Source organism: Aedes albopictus, chromosome 3 (genome assembly GCF_035046485.1).
Source record: "Aedes albopictus strain Foshan chromosome 3, AalbF5, whole genome shotgun sequence".
NCBI lineage: Eukaryota > Metazoa > Arthropoda > Insecta > Diptera > Culicidae > Aedes > Aedes albopictus.
This window is the reverse complement of record NC_085138.1, coordinates 255829972-255850829: the sequence shown is the minus strand read 5'-3', so window position 1 is coordinate 255850829 and position 20858 is coordinate 255829972. Positions and strand designations below refer to the sequence as shown.

The window sequence follows — 20858 nt, the reverse complement described above, 5'->3', positions numbered from 1 at the left end:
GCTTCTGCCACAATCGATAGTGCCAATTTTCCACCGTCCCAAGCAGTCGGAATGGCTTGATGTGTGCTCGCTGAAAATCTTTGATGGAACCGGCTGATCGTTGGTCTGCCGGAGAATGTCGAACTGGATGCTGCTGCTGGCACCACGATGATGCATGCGACGCTCGTGTTTGCTCCGTATCGATGACCTCTCTGGGCAAGGTGCAAAGTGTGAATGATGAGGGGTGGAGCATGCACACACAATTTATACCCACAGAATAGAGCCTGTAGCACCGCCCTTTCCGAGTGTTTCTTAGTCATTTTTGCAGCTAGCGCAAATGGAACGGAATCGCGGAGCGTGTTTCATCATGATCAAATTCTGAGTACCGTAAAATTAAAATTCTTTCAATATGCAAGTCAATAAAATCAATCAATAATTCATAGAAACATGAATTACAGACTTTTCCGTATTAAATTTGTAGAAACAAATAGCTGATAGAGAATAAATCATTTGCGCTCATTTCAGCTGTCTTGTGGCAGTCTCAATTTTCTCAAATTGCATTCTAAACAACTCTTGCGAATGAAATTTTGTGGCCTTGAGAAAGGCCGTTTTACTAGATTTCACTTATTATCACTCGGGAAAGTATCATTTTGATGTGTTTGATGCAAGCAGTGACGCGCTTTTGAAAGCGTGTTTTCCTCCATTGGCAACCGTCCAAAACTTCTCACTGAACCGATCCGATCACCACCATTACTGGTAGGAGCCGATCATCGCCAGCCAGCTGCTGCTTCTGCCACAATGGCGATAGTGCCAATTTTCCACCGTCCCTAGCAGTCGGAATGGCTTGGTGTGTGCTCGCTGAATATCTTTGATGGAACCGGCTGATCGTTGGTCTGCCGGAGAATTTCGAACTGGATGCTGCTGCTGGCACCACAATGATGCATGCGACGCTCGTGTTTTCTCCGCACTGAATGCTGAATGCCGTCGAGAACTGGCCCGCCACTTGCTGCTGTGGATGAGATTTCCGAGTGTCGTCGCTGAGTCGGTGTGCTGCTGCCCAGCTAGAGGTGACACCTCGACGGTGGTCGAAATGGAACTGACGAACAGCTCTCGCATGATCGCATTCCGTTCTGCATCGTGTTTGCCCCTCACGATGCGCACCAATCAGAGAGCGACGGTAGACTGAACGAGAAAATTTGTCCGCTACCCATATTTATAGATTTCAGCGATTTCAATGTCTAACTTTAAAACAAATTTTCCGCTATTTATCAATGATTTTCAGGTTCACCGAATGTTACAAATTGAACGTGGGAGTTTCATCTTTCGAATAACGAAATTTGTTTATCATTTCGTTCAGTGGAAAAGAGACTGTGAGCGTTTAAAATCTATCACTCAAACGTAACGCTCTTGGTTTCATAAATTTTGAAATGACACCGGGTATAGAAAACAGAGACGTAGTCCTACGTCAATATCCGCCTTACCCACCGAGTCTACCACCGCTAGACCCAATTAGCGAGAGATTGATCTCGCCTCGACTACCGTTTATGCAGATTCGCCGCCTGCGCCAAGCGCAAGGTATGACTAACTTACATTCTAATGATTCATTCGATTTTTATAAAATATCATCCGAAATTTTAGGCAGTTACACGATCATTGGTCAGGTGATCAATGTTCCAGTAGATGTAGATGAGATGGTTAGGGCACTTCCACGCGAGCTTGAAGATGATTATGCTTTTAACGTGTGCATTAAAAAGCACCTTATTCATAAATCAAATTACTTGTCTGGATTCGTCAAAAAGTCTGTGGTGAAAGCTTGGTTGGAATATCTTGTTACCACTCCTTTGTATAGACGGGAGGGGGTAAGTTTTAACCAGGAACGATTGAGCGCTATTGCTTCTGAGCCTCAACCTGGTTCATCGCGGGATGGAGACGCGATCCAGCTGGATATCATCGAGGAAACCAATGATGTGGAGATGTTTGCTGGTCAACAACAGACACTTATGTGGAATGAGGATAAGTGTTTGGAAATCGCCCCAGCTCAAAACAGGAGACCAGTTTCCATCGTTTACGATGATGATGCCGAGGAGCTTTCCTTTCCGGATATTTATCTTGGACACCCCAGAAAATTCAAGGCTGGGATTCACGTCACGCCTTTCATGAAGGCTACTAGTGAGCTGAGACGGAGTGATAGGCGAGGAGCCAAGCCCAACCATTTGCTGTACATGGCTATGAAGATTCTGCGTCTTCGAGTTACCGAAGGGTTACAGCATGTCTTCAAAAGCGTGGGAACCGCGAACATAACGCGAGGACAGCTCAACGACCGAGCTTTCGTGGAAGGTCTTATGGAACGGAACCTGTCGTTTATGAAGTCGATACCAAATTCAGTGCAATATTGGTATCAAAGGAAACAGGACCTTTTTGCCATGATACGACAGTTGGGGAAGCCAACCATGTTCCTGACTCTGAGTGCCAGTGAAACTCAATGGCCTCTTTTGTTGAAGCAGCTACACAAACTCTCCAGTGAGTATAACGGCATTGCTTTAACAGACCCGCTGCAGGAGTTGAGTGCTCTACAGCGAGCAACGTTGGTCAATGATGATGCCGTCACGTGCTGCTTGTACTTCAACAAGCTTGTCGATGTTCTCATGACGATCCTTTCTTCACCAAGGTTCAGCCCGTTGGGAAAGCATTACGTCGTGGACTCCTTCAAGCGCATCGAGTTTCAGCACCGCGGCAGCCCACATGCACATATCATGCTTTGGCTCGCAAACGATCCTAACGAAACTGTTTCTGAAGATATGCCTGCTACAATGGAGCTTATTAGGAAAGTTAGTTCCATCAGCGCTGTGCATTTACCGGAAACGATCAAGAAGCAGATTCATGACCACACGCGTACTTGTTACAAACGTAATGAAAAGCGTTGCAGGTTTAACATACCGTACTGGCCAATGAACGAAGAGCGTACACTGATTCCTCTCACCGCTGATGATAGTCGCCGTGATCGATTGAGGAAGCGTGCCTCGGAAATGAGACAAGTTTTGGAAACCAAGGCATTTGACACGTTAGAGGAGTTTCTAGACGACTGTAAATGTACATACGAGTACTACCTTGATGTTCTGCGTTCTTCGATTAAACGACCAACGATCTTCCTGAAGCGAGCGATGAATGAGCTATGGACGAATCCTTTCAACCCATGGATTGCTCAAAAGCTTCGTTCTAACATGGATTTGCAGTTCATCCTCGACGTGTACTCATGTGCGTGTTACTTGGTTGACTATGTCAACAAGTCGAACCGCGGTATAAGTGGATTGCATCGAGAGCTTATCGCTCTGCAAGAGCAGTATCCGGATCAAGATTACACGGCGTTGCTGAAGAAGGTTAGTTTGAAAATGTTGAACTCTGTGGAGATGTGTGCCCAGGAAGCTGCATGGGTACTTCTGCGATTGCCTATGTCTGAAGCCAGCAGGAAAGTTCAATTCTTGCCAACGATGTGGCCTCATGAAAGGATAAGATCTAGGAAACAGTACAGGCAGATGGATGAAGAGGAAATCGATGAGGATTCGACTGATGTGTGGACCAAGAACATTATCCAGAAATACGAAGAGCGCGATGGCTTAGAAGATGTTTGTTTAGCTGACTTCGCAGCACGGTACACTCAAAGAAGAGGTACTAACACCTACACTATCCGGAATGTTCCACGAATACTAAGATGGCGTGGCTACAGCATGAACGAGTTGGCTGAGTACAAGCGTGAATCGGTACTTTTGTTTTGGCCATTCAGAAACGAAGTCTGCGACATTCTGGATGGCAACAAGTTTCTTCAGCTTTATGATGCGAATGAGGCAGATCTCTTGAGAAAACGAAGGGAATATGACTGCGAGCTGAATTTGGAACAGACTGTAGAGGAATACCTTCGTACTTGTGAGAACGAAGAGGTTGGTGAGCAGGAGAATGCCGCTACAGAGAAAAATGATGAATTTGTGCGAACGATCATCATGGAGCCCAACAACGACGATATTGAACATTTGCCCACAGGAGCACTGAATGCTGTCATCAGGCAACGTACTAATGTCATGTCGAAAGAAGATTACTGTGCAATGGTGAGGACAACCAATGCTGAGCAGCGCGACCTCATCCTGCAAATGATCCACAGTTTGCACAGTTACGATGAAAGCAGCAAGCCGATGCAGATTTTCTTTACTGGACCTGCTGGGTGCGGTAAAACATTCACTCTGCGCATTTTAATGGAGACGATAAATCGCTACAGTCAAGCCCACAACGCGCAGAAGAACGCCTTTGTGGCGTGTGCTTCCACCGGAAAAGCAGCCGTTGCTATAGGAGGAACAACCGTTCATTCAGCGTTTCGGATCACTATGTCAAGGCGAGCCAATTCGAAACTCAGCTTTGAGATGCTGCAGTTGTATCGCAATGCTTTTGCAAACATTAAGGCGGTCATAATCGATGAAGTTAGTATGATTGGTGCGGATATTCTCAACACCATTCATGCGCGTCTTCAGGACATTAGTGGCAATTATGATGATCCATTTGGCGGAATTAACATCGTATTCTGTGGAGACTTGCGACAATTGCCACCCGTCAATGCAAGGCCTGTTTACAAGCCTACAGGTAATTCCTTTCACGGTGCTGTTCTTTGGCAAGCATTGGATTTCTTACCGCTTGTTAAGGTGATGCGGCAGACAGATGTAGAGTTCTCCAGTATACTCACTAAGATTGGTAATGGCCAGCAAATGACTGCTGAGGAGACCAAACTGATTGAAAGTCGGTTCCGTACTGTAGAGTGGTGTAAACAAAACGCACCAGGAGCAATAAGGCTTTATCATCGGAATGCGGATGTTGAAGCATACAACAACGAAGTTCTGCATAATCAGGATGCTCTGGACTGTATAGCAGATGACGTTTTTGCGGGATACAAGGACGCTGGTCAACTGGCAAGCTCTCGCATCAAGCTCTACAAGATGAGCGTCGTGGAAACCGGTGGGTTACCGTATTTGCTACGCCTTTCCGTTGGTATGCCATACATGATTACAACCAACGTCGATGTAGAAGATGGCGTAGTGAATGGTGCGATAGGTGAGCTGAAATATATTGAAAAGGATGAAGACGGCTCAGTTGTGAAACTATGGTTCAAGTACGACAACGAGACGATAGGTGCTGCGTTGAGGATCAAATCGCGACCAACTGTCTATTCAAGGCCAGGAATTCTGCAACCCGATTGGACTCCTATTGCAAAGCGTTCAGGTAACATAAAGCTAAGCAGCATCATTAAATGCAAACGCATACAGTTTCCGGTGGTTAGTGCCTGTGCGTTAACAGTTCATAAGTCGCAAGGTGGCACTTTCTCCGAGGTCGTGTATGATTATGACAAGAGTCAAGATCAGCAATTGGTGTACGTTGGCTTGTCACGTGTTACGACGCTTCAAGGCCTTTACTTAACGAACTCCGCAAACTCGTTTAAATTTCATCATGCTAAGGGTAGCAACTCACCAAAGATGGTGGATTTAAGGAACGAGTTGTTGCGTTTGAGTAATCACCGACTGCGTACACTAGGAGATGAACTGAGTGAAGTAGTTGAAAACAGCGGCTCTGCATGTACATTGATGAGCCTCAATGTACAGAGTTTGAACGCTCACGCGCAGGACATAGCGACTGATCGAATCCTTTCAAGCGTAGAATTTCTCGCTCTGAATGAAACCTGGATGGATGCTACCTCTCCAATAGAGATTGATGGATATAAGCGCATCACCCAGTGCAAGCGAATGGGTATGAGAGCGGCTGGAGTTGCGATCTATCAGAAGGAAACGGCATCAACCGTGGCTGTTCCGCATCCCATCAAGCAACTCGGTGAGGATCGAGACGAGACGTTTGCTGAAGTGATCAACTATGGAGACATATGTGCAGCAACGGTTAATATTATGGGAACCGAAGTACTTCTAATGTCGGTTTACATTTCACCAGGAACAACCATAAGAAATACAAAGTTGTTCATGACACGGAAATTGTTCAGATATGTTAGACTGGACACGCCAATGGTTGTCACTGGAGACTTTAATATTGACGTTTCCAAACAAGAAAATTTTGATTTCCTTAACTTCATGAAGAAGCATTTAAATTTAACATTAGCTAATCCTCATAACGAAGCAACCACACTAGGTGGATCGTGTATTGATTTAACCTTTATTAAAAATATTAGCGCAGAGTGTAGACGCTATTGCTCTTATTTTTCTTACCACCGTCCAATTTTGTCTGTGCTCGCAGTAGAAGTGCCCGAACCATCAAACATCTAATCTACGGAAGATACATCGCTACGCTCAAGAAACCGGAGCCCGGAATGCAACGTTATTCGATACGATACACAGCAAATACTCACCACAAACAACACCTGGTCGCTGACAATCATCGGCACAAGAACCTTCCCAGGAACATCAAAACCACCAAACACCAAACGGTCCTTTTCAGGACCACCAAAATAGTCCACAAGAGTTATTGGAGAAAGTTTTCCAGACCAACATATTTTCATTCCTGTTCTTGACACTTCTTCTATTTCTTTTCTACTTCTTTTTCTACTTCTTTTTGTTCTTCTAGGCAGAAATCCAAACTGAAACGGAGCTTGTCTCTCAGCTCAGCGTTTAATCATCACTTAAATAACTATTAACTGAGAATTTTCTTTTCAAGTCAACAATGTTTGCATTCGTACGCACAAACACGCACAAACACGGAAGTCAAGATCCTCGGCCGTAACGGAAATTACGTCCAGACACCCTTGCTGTTGCTTAATAGCTACGCATACACCAGATAGGGTAGAAGCTCCAAAAAAGTTTATTACACGCTAAAACTTGTCCTACGTCAAGCTTGCGGTTATGTCATAGACATTACCCACCCCTAGTTTTTTGCATTGGGTTTGCTGCAGAAAACTCCACCGGAATCCCCCGACGGAACTTCCTGGTGCAATCAGCGGTGGGCATTCTTGAATTAATCCAGCGCAATACACAACCCGGTGAAGAGTATCTTCACATGGAAATTGTAGGAAAATCCAGGTTTTGTAAGGGGACCTGGCCAAACGGGAAGCGAGGGTGTTCCAGATTCGCAAAGTTATCCCGACGGACATATCGTCCGAAAACCCCGAGGACAAAGTGAAGGTGCTCCGGGTCCGCATATTGCAGCTCCGGCTGGTTAAGCCACTCCACGATGGCCAAGGGTGGGTCGATCGGGCGGCAACATGGCACCAGGCAGCATCATCACGGTCCCACACTGACACCATACACGAATTACCCACGAATGCAGTTGTAGTAGGACATAGTTAGGGCCGTAGGGACGATAGGCACAGGCATCTCGTTATAAAAACTGCCAATCGCAATCCATTGTTTTCCCTCCTCTTGCGAAGCCAAGGCGGGAAAAATAAACGCTGAGTGGGGTGGAACTGGTAGTCCTAGGGAATGCGCGGACGTTACAAAGGATAGTTACATTTCCTCGGTCTCCACAGTTAAAGGTGGTGGCCAGCGATCACAAATCTAAAAAGAAATAATTTTTAGTTCATAACAAATGTTACCAATGTTATTACTAGGAAAACAAGCTCATGGTGAAAATTTTTGACATTTCGGGAGCAATGAACTAAAATTTTCGGCTACTGTGTTGCTGCATGGGCTGTCGGCAAGATTTGTCAAAAAAGAATCACCCCTCATCAAGCGTAAAAAGCTGGATTGAGTATTACCGTACATACAGTGACCGGCACAAAAAAAAATACCATATAGGGGAAATTATCTATTCTCGGCCGTTTTGTTCTCTTCGTCTTAGGGGTTTTTTTGAAACCTATTGAACTCAGAGTTTGTCTCAAATCCTTCCCAACTAAGCTGAATTATATGGCCAAGTTTTAGGCAATTTGACTGACAAAAACCTTACGCGGTACGTTCTAATAAAACCGCGTTATTTCAAAAACCGTCGTAAAAATATCCGCGTTTTTTTTTTAAACACACTTAAAATAGTCAGGCCCACATATAAGGGGTCATGCACAAATTACGTCACGCTTTTAGGGGGGGAGGTGGGTGCATAACGTGACGACCCATACAAATAATGTTGAGGCCTCATACAAAAAGTATGACATAGGGGGGAGGGGGGTTAAAAAACAGGTCAATTTTTGTGTGACATAATTTGTGTATCACCCCTAACGTGACTTGGCATCTGTATTTATTGACTGAAAGAACAGGCACACTAAAGTAACATGATCAATTTCTTTTCATTACCTCAAATAAACATGGGCGCCGTCCATAAATTACGCAACGCTGCAGAGGGAGGGGGAGTACGACCAAGCGTTATAGCCCATACAAAAAATTTAGGATTTTCATACAAAAAAGTATTACGGAGGGGGAAGGGGGTCGAAAAATGCCGATTTTAGCGTTACGTAATAATTGAACGCTGTCTAAGGTACACATTTTCCGCTAGTGTGAAAGAATCGACCAAATTTGCATCTTCTTACTTTACTATGAAGAAGTTATAATTCATGAAGAGAAATAAATTATGGTACTTACACCCTTAGGAAGTGTTTGATTCGTGCCTGGAATTCTAGACTAAGAATCCAATTAATTACCGTGTGCCCCGATTGGTTGGCTCCTAGATTTGACTGCTTTTTATTTGAATTTATAAACCAACATACTTTTTAAATTTTGCATGCAGCCTCGACAACGTCGTAGCTATTGGTAATCAGGTTTGTTACTGATTGTTTCTGAGCACATGGCATCATGTATACTAATAATTAAGAGAAAATACCCAGATTAATCCACCTAGTGGTTATAGTGCCTTTCTCGTCGAATATGTACTCAAGAGCCATCAGCCGAAGTGTTCCTGAATTTTGAGAATGCTCTAGAACGGAACAAATCTCATTTTCTTCTTTTATCACAGTGCTCGTTGACTTATCAATGGGGGAGTAGAGTTGATAAATAATTAATGTATTTGGTGAAAAAATACCCAAACAATGAGCAAATCCGCTTAATTCATAGGATTTGGTTATACATTTTCTGGAGGACTCTAATTTCACTTTAAAATTAAAAAAAAATTGGTTAAGGGGGATTAGGGGCATAATGGACACCCTAAGCAAATGAGTACTTCTTCTTCTTCTTCTTCTTCTTCTTGGCGTAACGTCCTCACTGGGACAAAGCCTGCTTCTCAGCTTAGTGTTCTATGAGCACTTCCACAGTTATTAACTGAGAGCTTCCTCTGCCAATGACCATTTTGCATGTGTATATCGTGAGGCAGGCACGAAGATACTCTATGCCCAAGGAAATCAAGGAAACTTTCTTTACGAAAAGATCCTGGACCGACCGGGAATCGAACCCGTCACCCTCAGCATGGTCATGCTGAATACCCGTGCGTTTACCGCCTCGGCTATATGGGCCCTACGTTAGGCCTGTATAACAGAGAAAACCTTAACATATTATCAGTTTTCTTACAACTTTAGTTTATTTCCTACGTATTTCAATCATTTACAGCAGGTAGAATATTTTAATTGTGAAGAAATGATGAATTGTAAATCGTATGTTTTTTAGGGCTGGCAGAGAAGGTACGGGGCGAAATGGACACCCATCGGGGCATAATAGACATCCCTGCGCCTGTATATTTTATGCTAATTCTTTAATTACATCGATCAGTTAAGTAATTTGCCCACGGAGATCGATACCACAGATAAAATACTCCACCTTAGACGAGTTTACATAACATCAAAGTTAATTACACTCATTGCACAATTATGGATCACACACAATTATTAGTCACTTTCCACTTTAATAAATAAATACCAATTAATTGCAAGCTTTTGTAAGCCATTATCATTTTTCGTTCATAAGTTTATTTGTTTTGTATCACTATACGTATCTCACACGGGCTTATATGCCAAAACATACATATTTTCAACATTTTTTTGTTCGGCGCAAAACCATCTGTCAAAGTAACGCTTCGATTGTGAAAAACGATTCATATTATGAAAATATTGTTCCTTGAGTGACCCATAATTGTGCAATAGGCTGCGGCTTATTTTTCAAAAGTTGTTGAAACCTAAAATTCGTAAACTCATTTGGATTCAAATGACGTAAAAAGGGAAACCTCTGAGTTTGAGCTAAAATATTGAGATTTAGAGGTGGCGCAGTAGCCTCAAAGTTGAATTTTTGAGTAATAAAAAGGTGTTTTTGTAATTACGTTGCTTATTTCCCTACTTTTCACTCGCGGTTGCAACAATAAAACGGGCTACTTTTCTCCACTAAAACAAAAGTGCCGAAAAGTACTACTTTTCGGCACTCTTAAAAGTGCTGAAAAGTAACACTTTTCGGCACTTTTGTCAGCACATACATTTTGCTCACTACCGCGTTTTCCGTAGATACAGCTGATGCTCCTACATCCAATTAGCAGCTCAAATCCAAATCAGGACTATCCACGTTCCGATTCGGGCCGCTGATCAAGTGCAGAAGCAGCAGCAGAAGCTACTTTTGCTCCTTCTCATGTTGCTGATTGACGACGACGACGACGAAGACGACGGGAACTTGAAAATTTGTGACACCTTCTACACCACAGCTTACCTGATCGAACAAAAAACTGCGTCGGTGCGCATGGATGCTTCCACGTGGTTCCTCCTGATTTCATGTATGTGTAGCTAGATAGATTATCCGGAACGGGAATTTTTCGTAATTACAAAAAAATGTTGTATGCAACTCGTTGCAAAACTCGATTTTTTCAGCACTCGTCGTATTTATCCAACTCGGCAAGCCTCGTTGGATAAATGTACAACTCGTGCTGAAAAAATCATCATTTTGCAACTTGTTGCATAAATAACTATTTTACTTCAAGTGTCATAACTTGTTCAATTTTCAACCGATTTCCAATCTTTTTATGAATCTCTCACAAACTAAATTTCAAATAAACTTGTAGAACATCAGATTTTTCCAAAGTCACGTATTTAATATATGAGTTTTTAAAAATTCAATTCATTTTTTCTTTTTTTTACAAAAAAATGTCTTTGGGACCGAATAACTTTTTAACCGCTTGACCAATTTCAAATCTTTTGGCGTGCTTTTGTAGATATTTTTGTTGCCTATGAATGCTGTGAATAAACTGTATCTTTAAAAAATGATTCCAAGATGGAAAAATATCAAAATTGAACAGTTTTGAAACACGTATTTTACAAGAAAATAAAATTGAATTTTGCCATTTATTCTAAATAATCATATTCAAGCCTTAAACTTCAATTTTTAAAGTGTTCTGAAATAAAAAATATTTTCATGTTCAAATGCGAGGAATTTTTTTTTTGAAAAAGTCCTCCACTGCGTTCCATATTCCTAAATATTATGCTTAGTATCTGGTCTGAGCATGAGAGCATGAGCATGAGCAGCATAGATGACCGCACAATTCGTAGTTGCTACTCCGTGATTGACCAGAGCAATCGAAATTGCACAAGGAACCAATGAATAGGGCTTGGAAATAGCTCACTATTCTCAATGTACACAATTCGAGAGCTCTCTGTAGTGTCTTCCCCTTTAGTCAACAAAATTTTGTGAAGGCGCAGCCCCATGTGAATGAACTTTTCATCATGTCGCTTATCCTTCCCTTGCAATCGTAAATTTATTTCAATTGAAAACACCGTACCTTGGCTTGCTGACAAAGTTCTTCCCAAAATCACATAACCGGTGAAGTGAGATGGAGTAAATCCGACTCCGGAATCAAAATTTTAATATTTACAGCTAAACAACGTCCATATTTGATATCATCAACACGAAAGAAAATCGCACAAAACTTACCCTTCCAACTACATCCTTTTTCTTCCACGTTGCTCTACCAAATCACATTTTATTTCCAGACACTTCCCATTCCTTTTTCACTAAAACAAACAAAACGACTTATTCACATTGTACTTCATTCAACATAAATTTATTCGCAACACAAATTCATTTCAAATTTCCGCAATTACTTCACCTTTTTTTTTTTTAGATATTCAATTTTTCTCTTGCGTCCATCCGCTCCAAAACTCGTTCATAAACTGACGTCCGCTCTGCCAGTCAATCCGCTTCACGTCTTCTAGTTCATTCAAGTGCTTTTCGTTCATCGTTCCCTTCGTTTTCTCCGCATCGAGCAGTCATCGCAGCGAGGAAGAGCTTTTCAAACACGCCTTGCTAGTGTACACTCCGAAAACAAAAGCTCATGTTCGAAAGATCGATAGGGCGGTGCAATTTCTTCTCCATCGCAGGTACGGGTACACTTAGTCAAATCAGATTGTGTAAACTTTGGGCATTTGATTCAAAACACTTCCAACAATCAATTCACATTACTACACTCTCAACTTTATTAAGGTCAATAACGGCGCCGGCCACGTCCTTACGGTCATCGAGGAAGGGGCGGAATGTTAGTAAGACAAACGTTCCACATTTGTCTCAGGAAGGAATTTTTTGTTAGTAGGGTAGGGTACATTGTCATCCAGCTTTTTACGCTAGCTTGCCATAAACTGTGAATCACCCCCTTCTGACATATCTTGCCGACACTATAAATTCTATTATGGTTGAATCGCAGTAAGCTTTGTGAAAATTTTCATTGTTTACAATGTGAAACATCAAGAATTTTCAGTCCTTCAGAATTTAGAGAATTTGTTTCGATTTTTTGTGATTTCTGATCCATCTAATTCGTTTCTATTTTAGGTTGACATAATTGCTGTAATTACCCACAACAGGAAGGAAAAATGCGATTAGTTTTAAGATGGGTAAATGACGCTACCATCCACAGTTGAGAGTAACAAGGGTCGAGATTACACAGAAGTGTTTTTGTAATTACTACACCGAACTTTTTCCCAGTCTCAGTTTTGGCTGAACATGGATGATTTTTGCCTTGCCTGTGTCTGCCATTTACTTGAGCCTGGATCTCAGGCCATTCTACTTAATACGACCTGGTAGAACCGGGATTAAGAGAGATTTGGCTGAATCTGTGCTTTACTCTACCCGGAATGACGTGCTTTTCTTATCCCCGATCTCAGTGAAAAGCGATCGAATGGCGACTTCGTTAAACGCAAATTCACCAAAAACACAAAGCATCTGATGACCTTGCGCGGCCGTATAATTTAACACTTTGGTGTGGTTTTCCTTGATTCGAATTACTACTTCCCTTTGTTCTAAAATTTCCCAAAATGATGAAATGCTGACCGATTATTTTTCTAAGGCAAACGGCATTCCCTCCATCAACCCCCAGTCAAGCCTGATAAGCACCAGGTGGCATTTGATAATTAAGACAGTTATCGGTTTATTGAATACTTTTGCTATTGTATAACTTATTTTCCGTTAATCCAAACCTCAAGTGATGTATGAAAGAACACATTGATTAAAAGGAAGCCGTGGGAGTCCGTAATGAACACTGTTCTTTGTGATTTCAGAAGTCATGGCCATGATAATATCTGCGCTACAATGAACTTCTATAATATTTTCCGTCTACTCCATTTGTTCGGCTCTTATTTCCAGTTCAGAAAACCTCGGGTGCCTAAAAATGTAAAAAATCAATCAACAATATGATAAAATTGAAAACTAAGAAAAGATCAAACAATTTCGGCTTCCAAACCAGCTTCCAGTGAAAATTTTTGACATTTGAATCAACAACCCTGAATACCCAGCATACTAAGATTAAACTATAAAATCTGTCGGCAAGAATTGTCAAAATCGAATCACCCCCCGCAATTTTAAAGCCAGCGTTAAAAGCTGGATTAACACTAACTTTCGCGCACAATCGACCACTTTTCTATAAGAAACATATCGAATAAAAGAAATCCTGTCGCGCGTCTCCACCCCATCAAGGATCAGAAACTTTTAGCCCATTCCACGCAGGAATGAACCGAACGCAACAAAGGACACATTAATAAACGCAAAGAACATCACAATACTGAACCCTACAAAGTCTACGCTCCATACAAATTTCTGAGGGGGTGTCTGAGATACGCATATACGCATATTTATCGCTTGCATTGATTTTGTTCACCTTCGTAATTTCAGCGATGCATCCAATCCTGATTCTGAAACACTGCTGGTAATCTTAGGTGTGGTTAGAGACTATTTTCTTGCTGCCCGTTTATCTGGTTATCTATCATTTTTGATGATTTGATGTTTCATATGCATGGGGTTGGTTCACTTTTTTAACTGGCCACTTCCGGCGGGACACCTGGAACCGGTTCCGGAACACAAACCGGTTCAGATATGTTATTTGTGGATTGATTAGTAATTATCGGTGACAAATATCGGAAACTGCTTGTTAAGCATTACGCGTTTCGACCTACTATTCTTCGGTCATCGTCAGACGCATTCAGTTGGATTCACCCCTTCAACTTCGTCAGTTTTATATACATATAAGCGGTTCAGATATGGTCTGAAACTGTTTTCCTGCTTACCGTTCATCTGCTTATCGATAAAGCCGCTATTTGGTGTGTCACATGCATATGCATAGGTTTGGTTCAGTTTTTTATTTGGTCACTTCCGGCGGGACACCTGGAACCGGTTTCGGAGCACAACCGGTTCAGATACGGTATGAAACTATTTTCCTGCTTACCGTTCATCTGGTTATCGAAAATCTCGCTCTTTGATGCGTCGCATGCATGGGTTTGGTATAATTTTTTTATTGGTCACTTCTGGCAGGACACCCGGAACCGGTTCCGGAACACTACCGGTTCAGATATAGTCTGAGACTATTTTCCTACTTCCCGTTCATCAGATAAACGAAAATGCCGTGGTTTGATGGGTCGCATGCATGGGTTTGTTGCATTTTTATATCTGGCCCCTTCCTGGGGTACCGATCCGGAACACCTTAAGGGCCATAACTCCGGAACGGCTGGACCGATCCAGACCATTTTCAATAGGAAACAATGGGACCAGATTCCGCGTCGAATGAACCGTCGGTCGTTAAAATCGGTTGATGTTTACTATCTAAAAGTTAGGTGACCTTTTTTGTACACTTACACACACACACACATACGCACACACACATACATACACACACATACACACACACAGACATCATCTCAACTCGTCGAGTTGAGTCGATTGGTATGTAACACTTGACCCCTCCGGAGGCTCTATCAAATTTTCGTTTTTGGAGTCAACATATAGCCTTTCGGTACACCTTGGTGTACGAGAAAGGCAAAAACGAAGTTCTAAAGTCAAGTCACCCAGGCCAATATAAGAAGGGGCAGTACAGCCGTGCAGCTGTCCAGCAGTTAACGTCATCGCAATATGGTTTTACCACGCCAGACGCAACGACGGCTGCTGGCAGCTTGTCCCAGGGAGATTGTGATTAAATGCGTCTCCTAAGAAAAGGCGCAATCATAACTTTTCCCTTCTTCATCTGTCTGCCATTAAAACTATTATGTAACGGTGACAGAAGCCTTCTTCGGGGACTTCGATTAGTTATTTAAGGGAAAAAGTGGATATAAAATGTCGAGATAATAAAAGCAAATAGCCGGGGCCCGCGGCATAGAGGTCACACGTTCACTTCATAAGTGGATGGTCATGGGTTCGATCCTAGCCCCTGCACTTGCAATTTTTCATCAGTTGCTCTCCCCCCCGAAGGCGGCTGATACCTGACCCTCTTCAGAGCCTATGATCTAATAGACCTGAAAATTTAGATATCGGCAAACGGAAACTCATATTGAACCCACATAATGAACTGAAAAAAGCAACAACAGCCACACATCCACATCATCGTGCTCATCATTTTACCATGGACATGGACAGGTTAGGAAAGTGACAGCAAACAGTTCGATATAGTAGAATTAGAATAGAATACATTAGTGGACAAAAAACTGTAGGTAAATTAGGTTAAGTGGTAAAGAATAAAAAAGCAAACGTGCTCTTTTATAATACTTATAAGGTTTACTTTAAAAAGTGTGAGTTCCAATTTGTGATGAAATGTGCAACATCTTTGCATAACTGGAATCGGAAAAACCTACAGATGCATTTTATACCAAATCCCCCATCACTATAGAACATCAATACAAAAAAGAGTTAAGTCGTAAAATATTCTCCCGAGAAAGAAAATACGCGCTCGGCTGACTGCTGTGGCGGCGCGGCGGGCGGCTCGACTCAATCATTGGACCTAAAATTTACTAAGCGGCAAGATAGAGAGAGACGAAGAAAGGTTCGAGCATCAGTGGCCGCCACATATCTACTCTAATTCAATTAGCCATTGCCACTGCCGCCGGCAGCTGTCGGTTTTGCGGAGTGATTTATGAGAGTGTAGTGTAGTGTGCCATTATTGGGGGGTCTGGATGGATTAAAGTAGGTAGATAGCCAGCTCGCCAGTCACTGATGCATTAGCGGTCGATTTTATAGAGAGGTTCGCCTGCGCTAATTGATGGAGACGCATGATAAGTTTTAAGGTCGTTAGATTGAAATGACGCTGTGTCTGTAACTAACGTACGTCAATTTCAGACCATCTAAGATTTTCGCCTGCACCTCGCAGAGTTTGGTTCATACAAAATGTAGATTATTTCAGTAACAGGTCATATGTCCGAAATACGTTAGGCCGAATTGTTTTGTAGGCCGAAACCCAATTTTTTGAAGTTCTAGACGCTTTCTCTTCAATTTCTGCAGCATTTCTCGCACTAAAAGCATACCAATATCTATTGGGAGCTGTCCAGTAGAACATTGAAAGGAGTGTGTAACATAGCTCCGGTTCTTCACAAGTTCATACAGGGAGTGGCCAAAATGTTTGGGATAGGCAACTTTTTTTCTCTCACAAAAAAGTTCAGCATGGTGTAACTTTTCATAGATTGCATCAAATATTCTCAAATTTTGACAGTTTGTCAACCTATTATATGGCCGGGGTTCTGCTAAACCGAACTAAGCGCCAAAAACTTTATTCCGAGATAATTAAGCTTAAAGTTCAACCACTCACAAATAAACAACAGCTATGATTATTTAAAACTTTTCCACACACATGTAACTTATAAGCCTTTATTAATCATCAGAGACGAAGAATACATGTAAATTATTTGAAATCATTGATATAATTACATTTAATTTTTCAGTACTTCGCACTCAGTTCACTCTGGCTGAACAAAAACATTGGAATATGGTTTATAGTTCAGTGTGGCTGACTGTGTTTCTTTGTTTCATAGAAAACCATTCGGATTGTGAAAAAAAAACGATTTTTCATCGTCTATGAAGTTGAAATCGATATCACTCACAATTCTTTACATGAATCAGAGAGGACGCGTATATTATGGTAGCATGGAGTTTTCAAAATAGATTGAAATATGAACGTCGGAAGCCCTCCCAGCTCAGCCCTCCCCACCTATGTTTTGACGTAGGACTACGTCTCTGTTTTCTATACCCGGTGTCATTTCAAAATTTATGAAACCAAGAGCGTTACGTTTGAGTGATAGATTTTAAACGCTCACAGTCTCTTTTCCACTGAACGAAATGATAAACAAATTTCGTTATTCGAAAGATGAAACTCCCACGTTCAATTTGTAACATTCGGTGAACCTGAAAATCATTGATAAATAGCGGAAAATTTGTTTTAAAGTTAGACATTGAAATCGCTGAAATCTATAAATATGGGTAGCGGACAAATTTTCTCGTTCAGTCTACCGTCGCTCTCTGATTGGTGCGCATCGTGAGGGGCAAACACGATGCAGAACGGAATGCGATCATGCGAGAGCTGTTCGTCAGTTCCATTTCGACCACCGTCGAGGTGTCACCTCTAGCTGGGCAGCAGCACACCGACTCAGCGACGACACTCGGAAATCTCATCCACAGCAGCAAGTGGCGGGCCAGTTCTCGACGGCATTCAGCATTCAGTGCGGAGAAAACACGAGCGTCGCATGCATCATTGTGGTGCCAGCAGCAGCATCCAGTTCGAAATTCTCCGGCAGACCAACGATCAGCCGGTTCCATCAAAGATATTCAGCGAGCACACACCAAGCCATTCCGACTGCTAGGGACGGTGGAAAATTGGCACTATCGCCATTGTGGCAGAAGCAGCAGCTGGCTGGCGATGATCGGCTCCTACCAGTAATGGTGGTGATCGGATCGGTTCAGTGAGAAGTTTTGGACGGTTGCCAATGGAGGAAAACACGCTTTCAAAAGCGCGTCACTGCTTGCATCAAACACATCAAAATGATACTTTCCCGAGTGATAATAAGTGAAATCTAGTAAAACGGCCTTTCTCAAGGCCACAAAATTTCATTCGCAAGAGTTGTTTAGAATGCAATTTGAGAAAATTGAGACTGCCACAAGACAGCTGAAATGAGCGCAAATGATTTATTCTCTATCAGCTATTTGTTTCTACAAATTTAATACGGAAAAGTCTGTAATTCATGTTTCTATGAATTATTGATTGATTTTATTGACTTGCATATTGAAAGAATTTTAATTTTACGGTACTCAGAATTTGATCATGATGAAACACGCTCCGCGATTCCGTTCCATTTGCGCTAGCTGCAAAAATGACTGAGAAACACTCGGAAAGGGCGGTGCTACAGGCTCTATTCTGTGGGTATAAATTGTGTGTGCATGCTCCACCCCTCATCATTCACACTTTGCACCTTGCCCAGAGAGGTCATCGATACGGAGCAAACACGAGCTCGCATGCATCATCGTGGTGCCAGCAGCAGCATCCAGTTCGACATTCTCCGGCAGACCCACGATCAGCCGGTTCCATCAAAGATTTTCAGCGAGCACACATCAAGCCATTCCGACTGCTTGGGACGGTGGAAAATTGACACTATCGATTGTGGCAGAAGCAGCAGCTGGCTGGCGGTGATCGGATCGGTTCAGTGAGAAGTTTTGGACGGTTGCCAATGGAGGAAAACACACTTTCAAAAGCGCGTCACTGCTTGCATCAAACACATCAAGATGATACTTTCCCGAGTGATAATAAGTGAAATCTGGTAAAACGGCCTTTCTCAAGGCCACAAAATTTCATTCGCAAGAGTTGTTTAGAATGCAATTTGAGAAAATTGAGACTGCCACAAGACAGCTGAAATGAGCGCAAATGATTTATTCTCTATAAGCTATTTTCTCACAATTTGTTTCTACAAAGTTAATACGGAAAAGTCTGTCTAATTCATGTTTCTATGAATTATTGATTGATTTTATTGACTTGCATATTGAAAGAATTTTAATTTTACGTCACTCAGAATTTGATCATGATGAAACACGCTCCGCGATTCCGTTCCATTTGCGCTAGCTGCAAAAATGACTGAGAAACACTCGGAAAGGGCGGTGCTACAGGCTCTATTCTGTGGGTATAAATTGTGTGTGCATGCTCCACCCCTCATCATTCACACTTTGCACCTTGCCCAGAGAGGTCATCGATACGGAGCAAACACGAGCGTCGCATGCATCATCGTGGTGCCAGCAGCAGCATCCAGTTCGACATTCTCCGGCAGACCAACGATCAGCCGGTTCCATCAAAGATTTTCAGCGAGCACACATCAAGCCATTCCGACTGCTTGGGACGGTGGAAAATTGGCACTATCGATTGTGGCAGAAGCAGCAGCTGGCTGGCGGTGATCGGATCGGTTCAGTGAGAAGCTTTGGACGGTTTCCAATGGAGGAAAACACGCTTTCAAAAGCGCGTCACTGCTTGCATCAAACACATCAAGATGATACTTTCCCGAGTGATAATAAGTGAAATCTAGTAAAACGGCCTTTCTCAAGGCCACAAAATTTCATTCGCAAGAGTTGTTTAGAATGCAATTTGAGAAAATTGAGACTGCCACAAGACAGCTGAAATGAGCGCAAATGATTTATTCTCTATCAGCTATTTGTTTCTACAAATTTAATACGGAAAAGTCTGTAATTCATGTTTCTATGAATTATTGATTGATTTTATTGACTTGCATATTGAAAGAATTTTAATTTTACGGTACTCAGAATTTGATCATGATGAAACACGCTCCGCGATTCCGTTCCATTTGCGCTAGCTGCAAAAATGACTAAGAAACACTCGGAAAGGGCGGTGCTACAGGCTCTATTCTGTGGGTATAAATTGTGTGTGCATGCTCCACCCCTCATCATTCACACTTTGCACCTTGCCCAGAGAGGTCATCGATACGGAGCAAACACGAGCGTCGCATGCATCATCGTGGTGCCAGCAGCAGCATCCAGTTCGACATTCTCCGGCAGACCAACGATCAGCCGGTTCCATCAAAGATTTTCAGCGAGCACACATCAAGCCATTCCGACTGCTTGGGACGGTGGAAAATTGGCACTATCGATTGTGGCAGAAGCAGCAGCTGGCTGGCGGTGATCGGATCGGTTCAGTGAGAAGTTTTGGACGGTTGCCAATGGAGGAAAACACACTTTCAAAAGCGCGTCACTGCTTGCATCAAACACATCAAGATGATACTTTCCCGAGTGATAATAAGTGAAATCTGGTAAAACGGCCTTTCTCAAGGCCACAAAATTTCATTCGCAAGAGTTGTTTAGAATGCAATTTGAGAAAATTGAGACTGCCACAAGACAGCTGAAATGAGCGCAAATGATTTATTCTCTATAAGCTATTTTCTCACAATTTGTTTCTACAAAGTTAATACGGAAAAGTCTGTCTAATTCATGTTTCTATGAATTATTGATTGATTTTATTGACTTGCATATTGAAAGAATTTTAATTTTACGTCACTCAGAATTTGATCATGATGAAACACGCTCCGCGATTCCGTTCCATTTGCGCTAGCTGCAAAACTGACTGAGAAACACTCGGAAAGGGCGGTGCTACAGGCTCTATTCTGTGGGTATAAATTGTGTGTGCATGCTCCACCCCTCATCATTCACACTTTGCACCTTGCCCAGAGAGGTCATCGATACGGAGCAAACACGAGCGTCGCATGCATCATCGTGGTGCCAGCAGCA

At 42.4% G+C, this 20858-nt stretch overlaps 2 protein-coding genes across 2 annotated transcripts in view; both read left to right on the top strand.

Moving 5' to 3' along the window:
- The window catches only part of LOC109422212 (tyrosine-protein kinase receptor), a 251711-nt gene that overhangs the window by 93589 nt on the left and 137264 nt on the right, over nt 1-20858 (top strand). The gene's annotated exons all lie outside the window — the stretch shown is intronic.
- LOC115254661 (uncharacterized) lies at nt 1524-20273 on the top strand. The gene is made up of 6 exons (XM_062857892.1): nt 1524-1554; nt 1618-5924; nt 17760-18040; nt 18557-18778; nt 19308-19530; nt 20049-20273. The coding sequence occupies exons 1-6, from the start codon at nt 1524-1526 to the stop codon at nt 20271-20273; spliced, it is 5289 nt and encodes a 1762-aa protein (XP_062713876.1).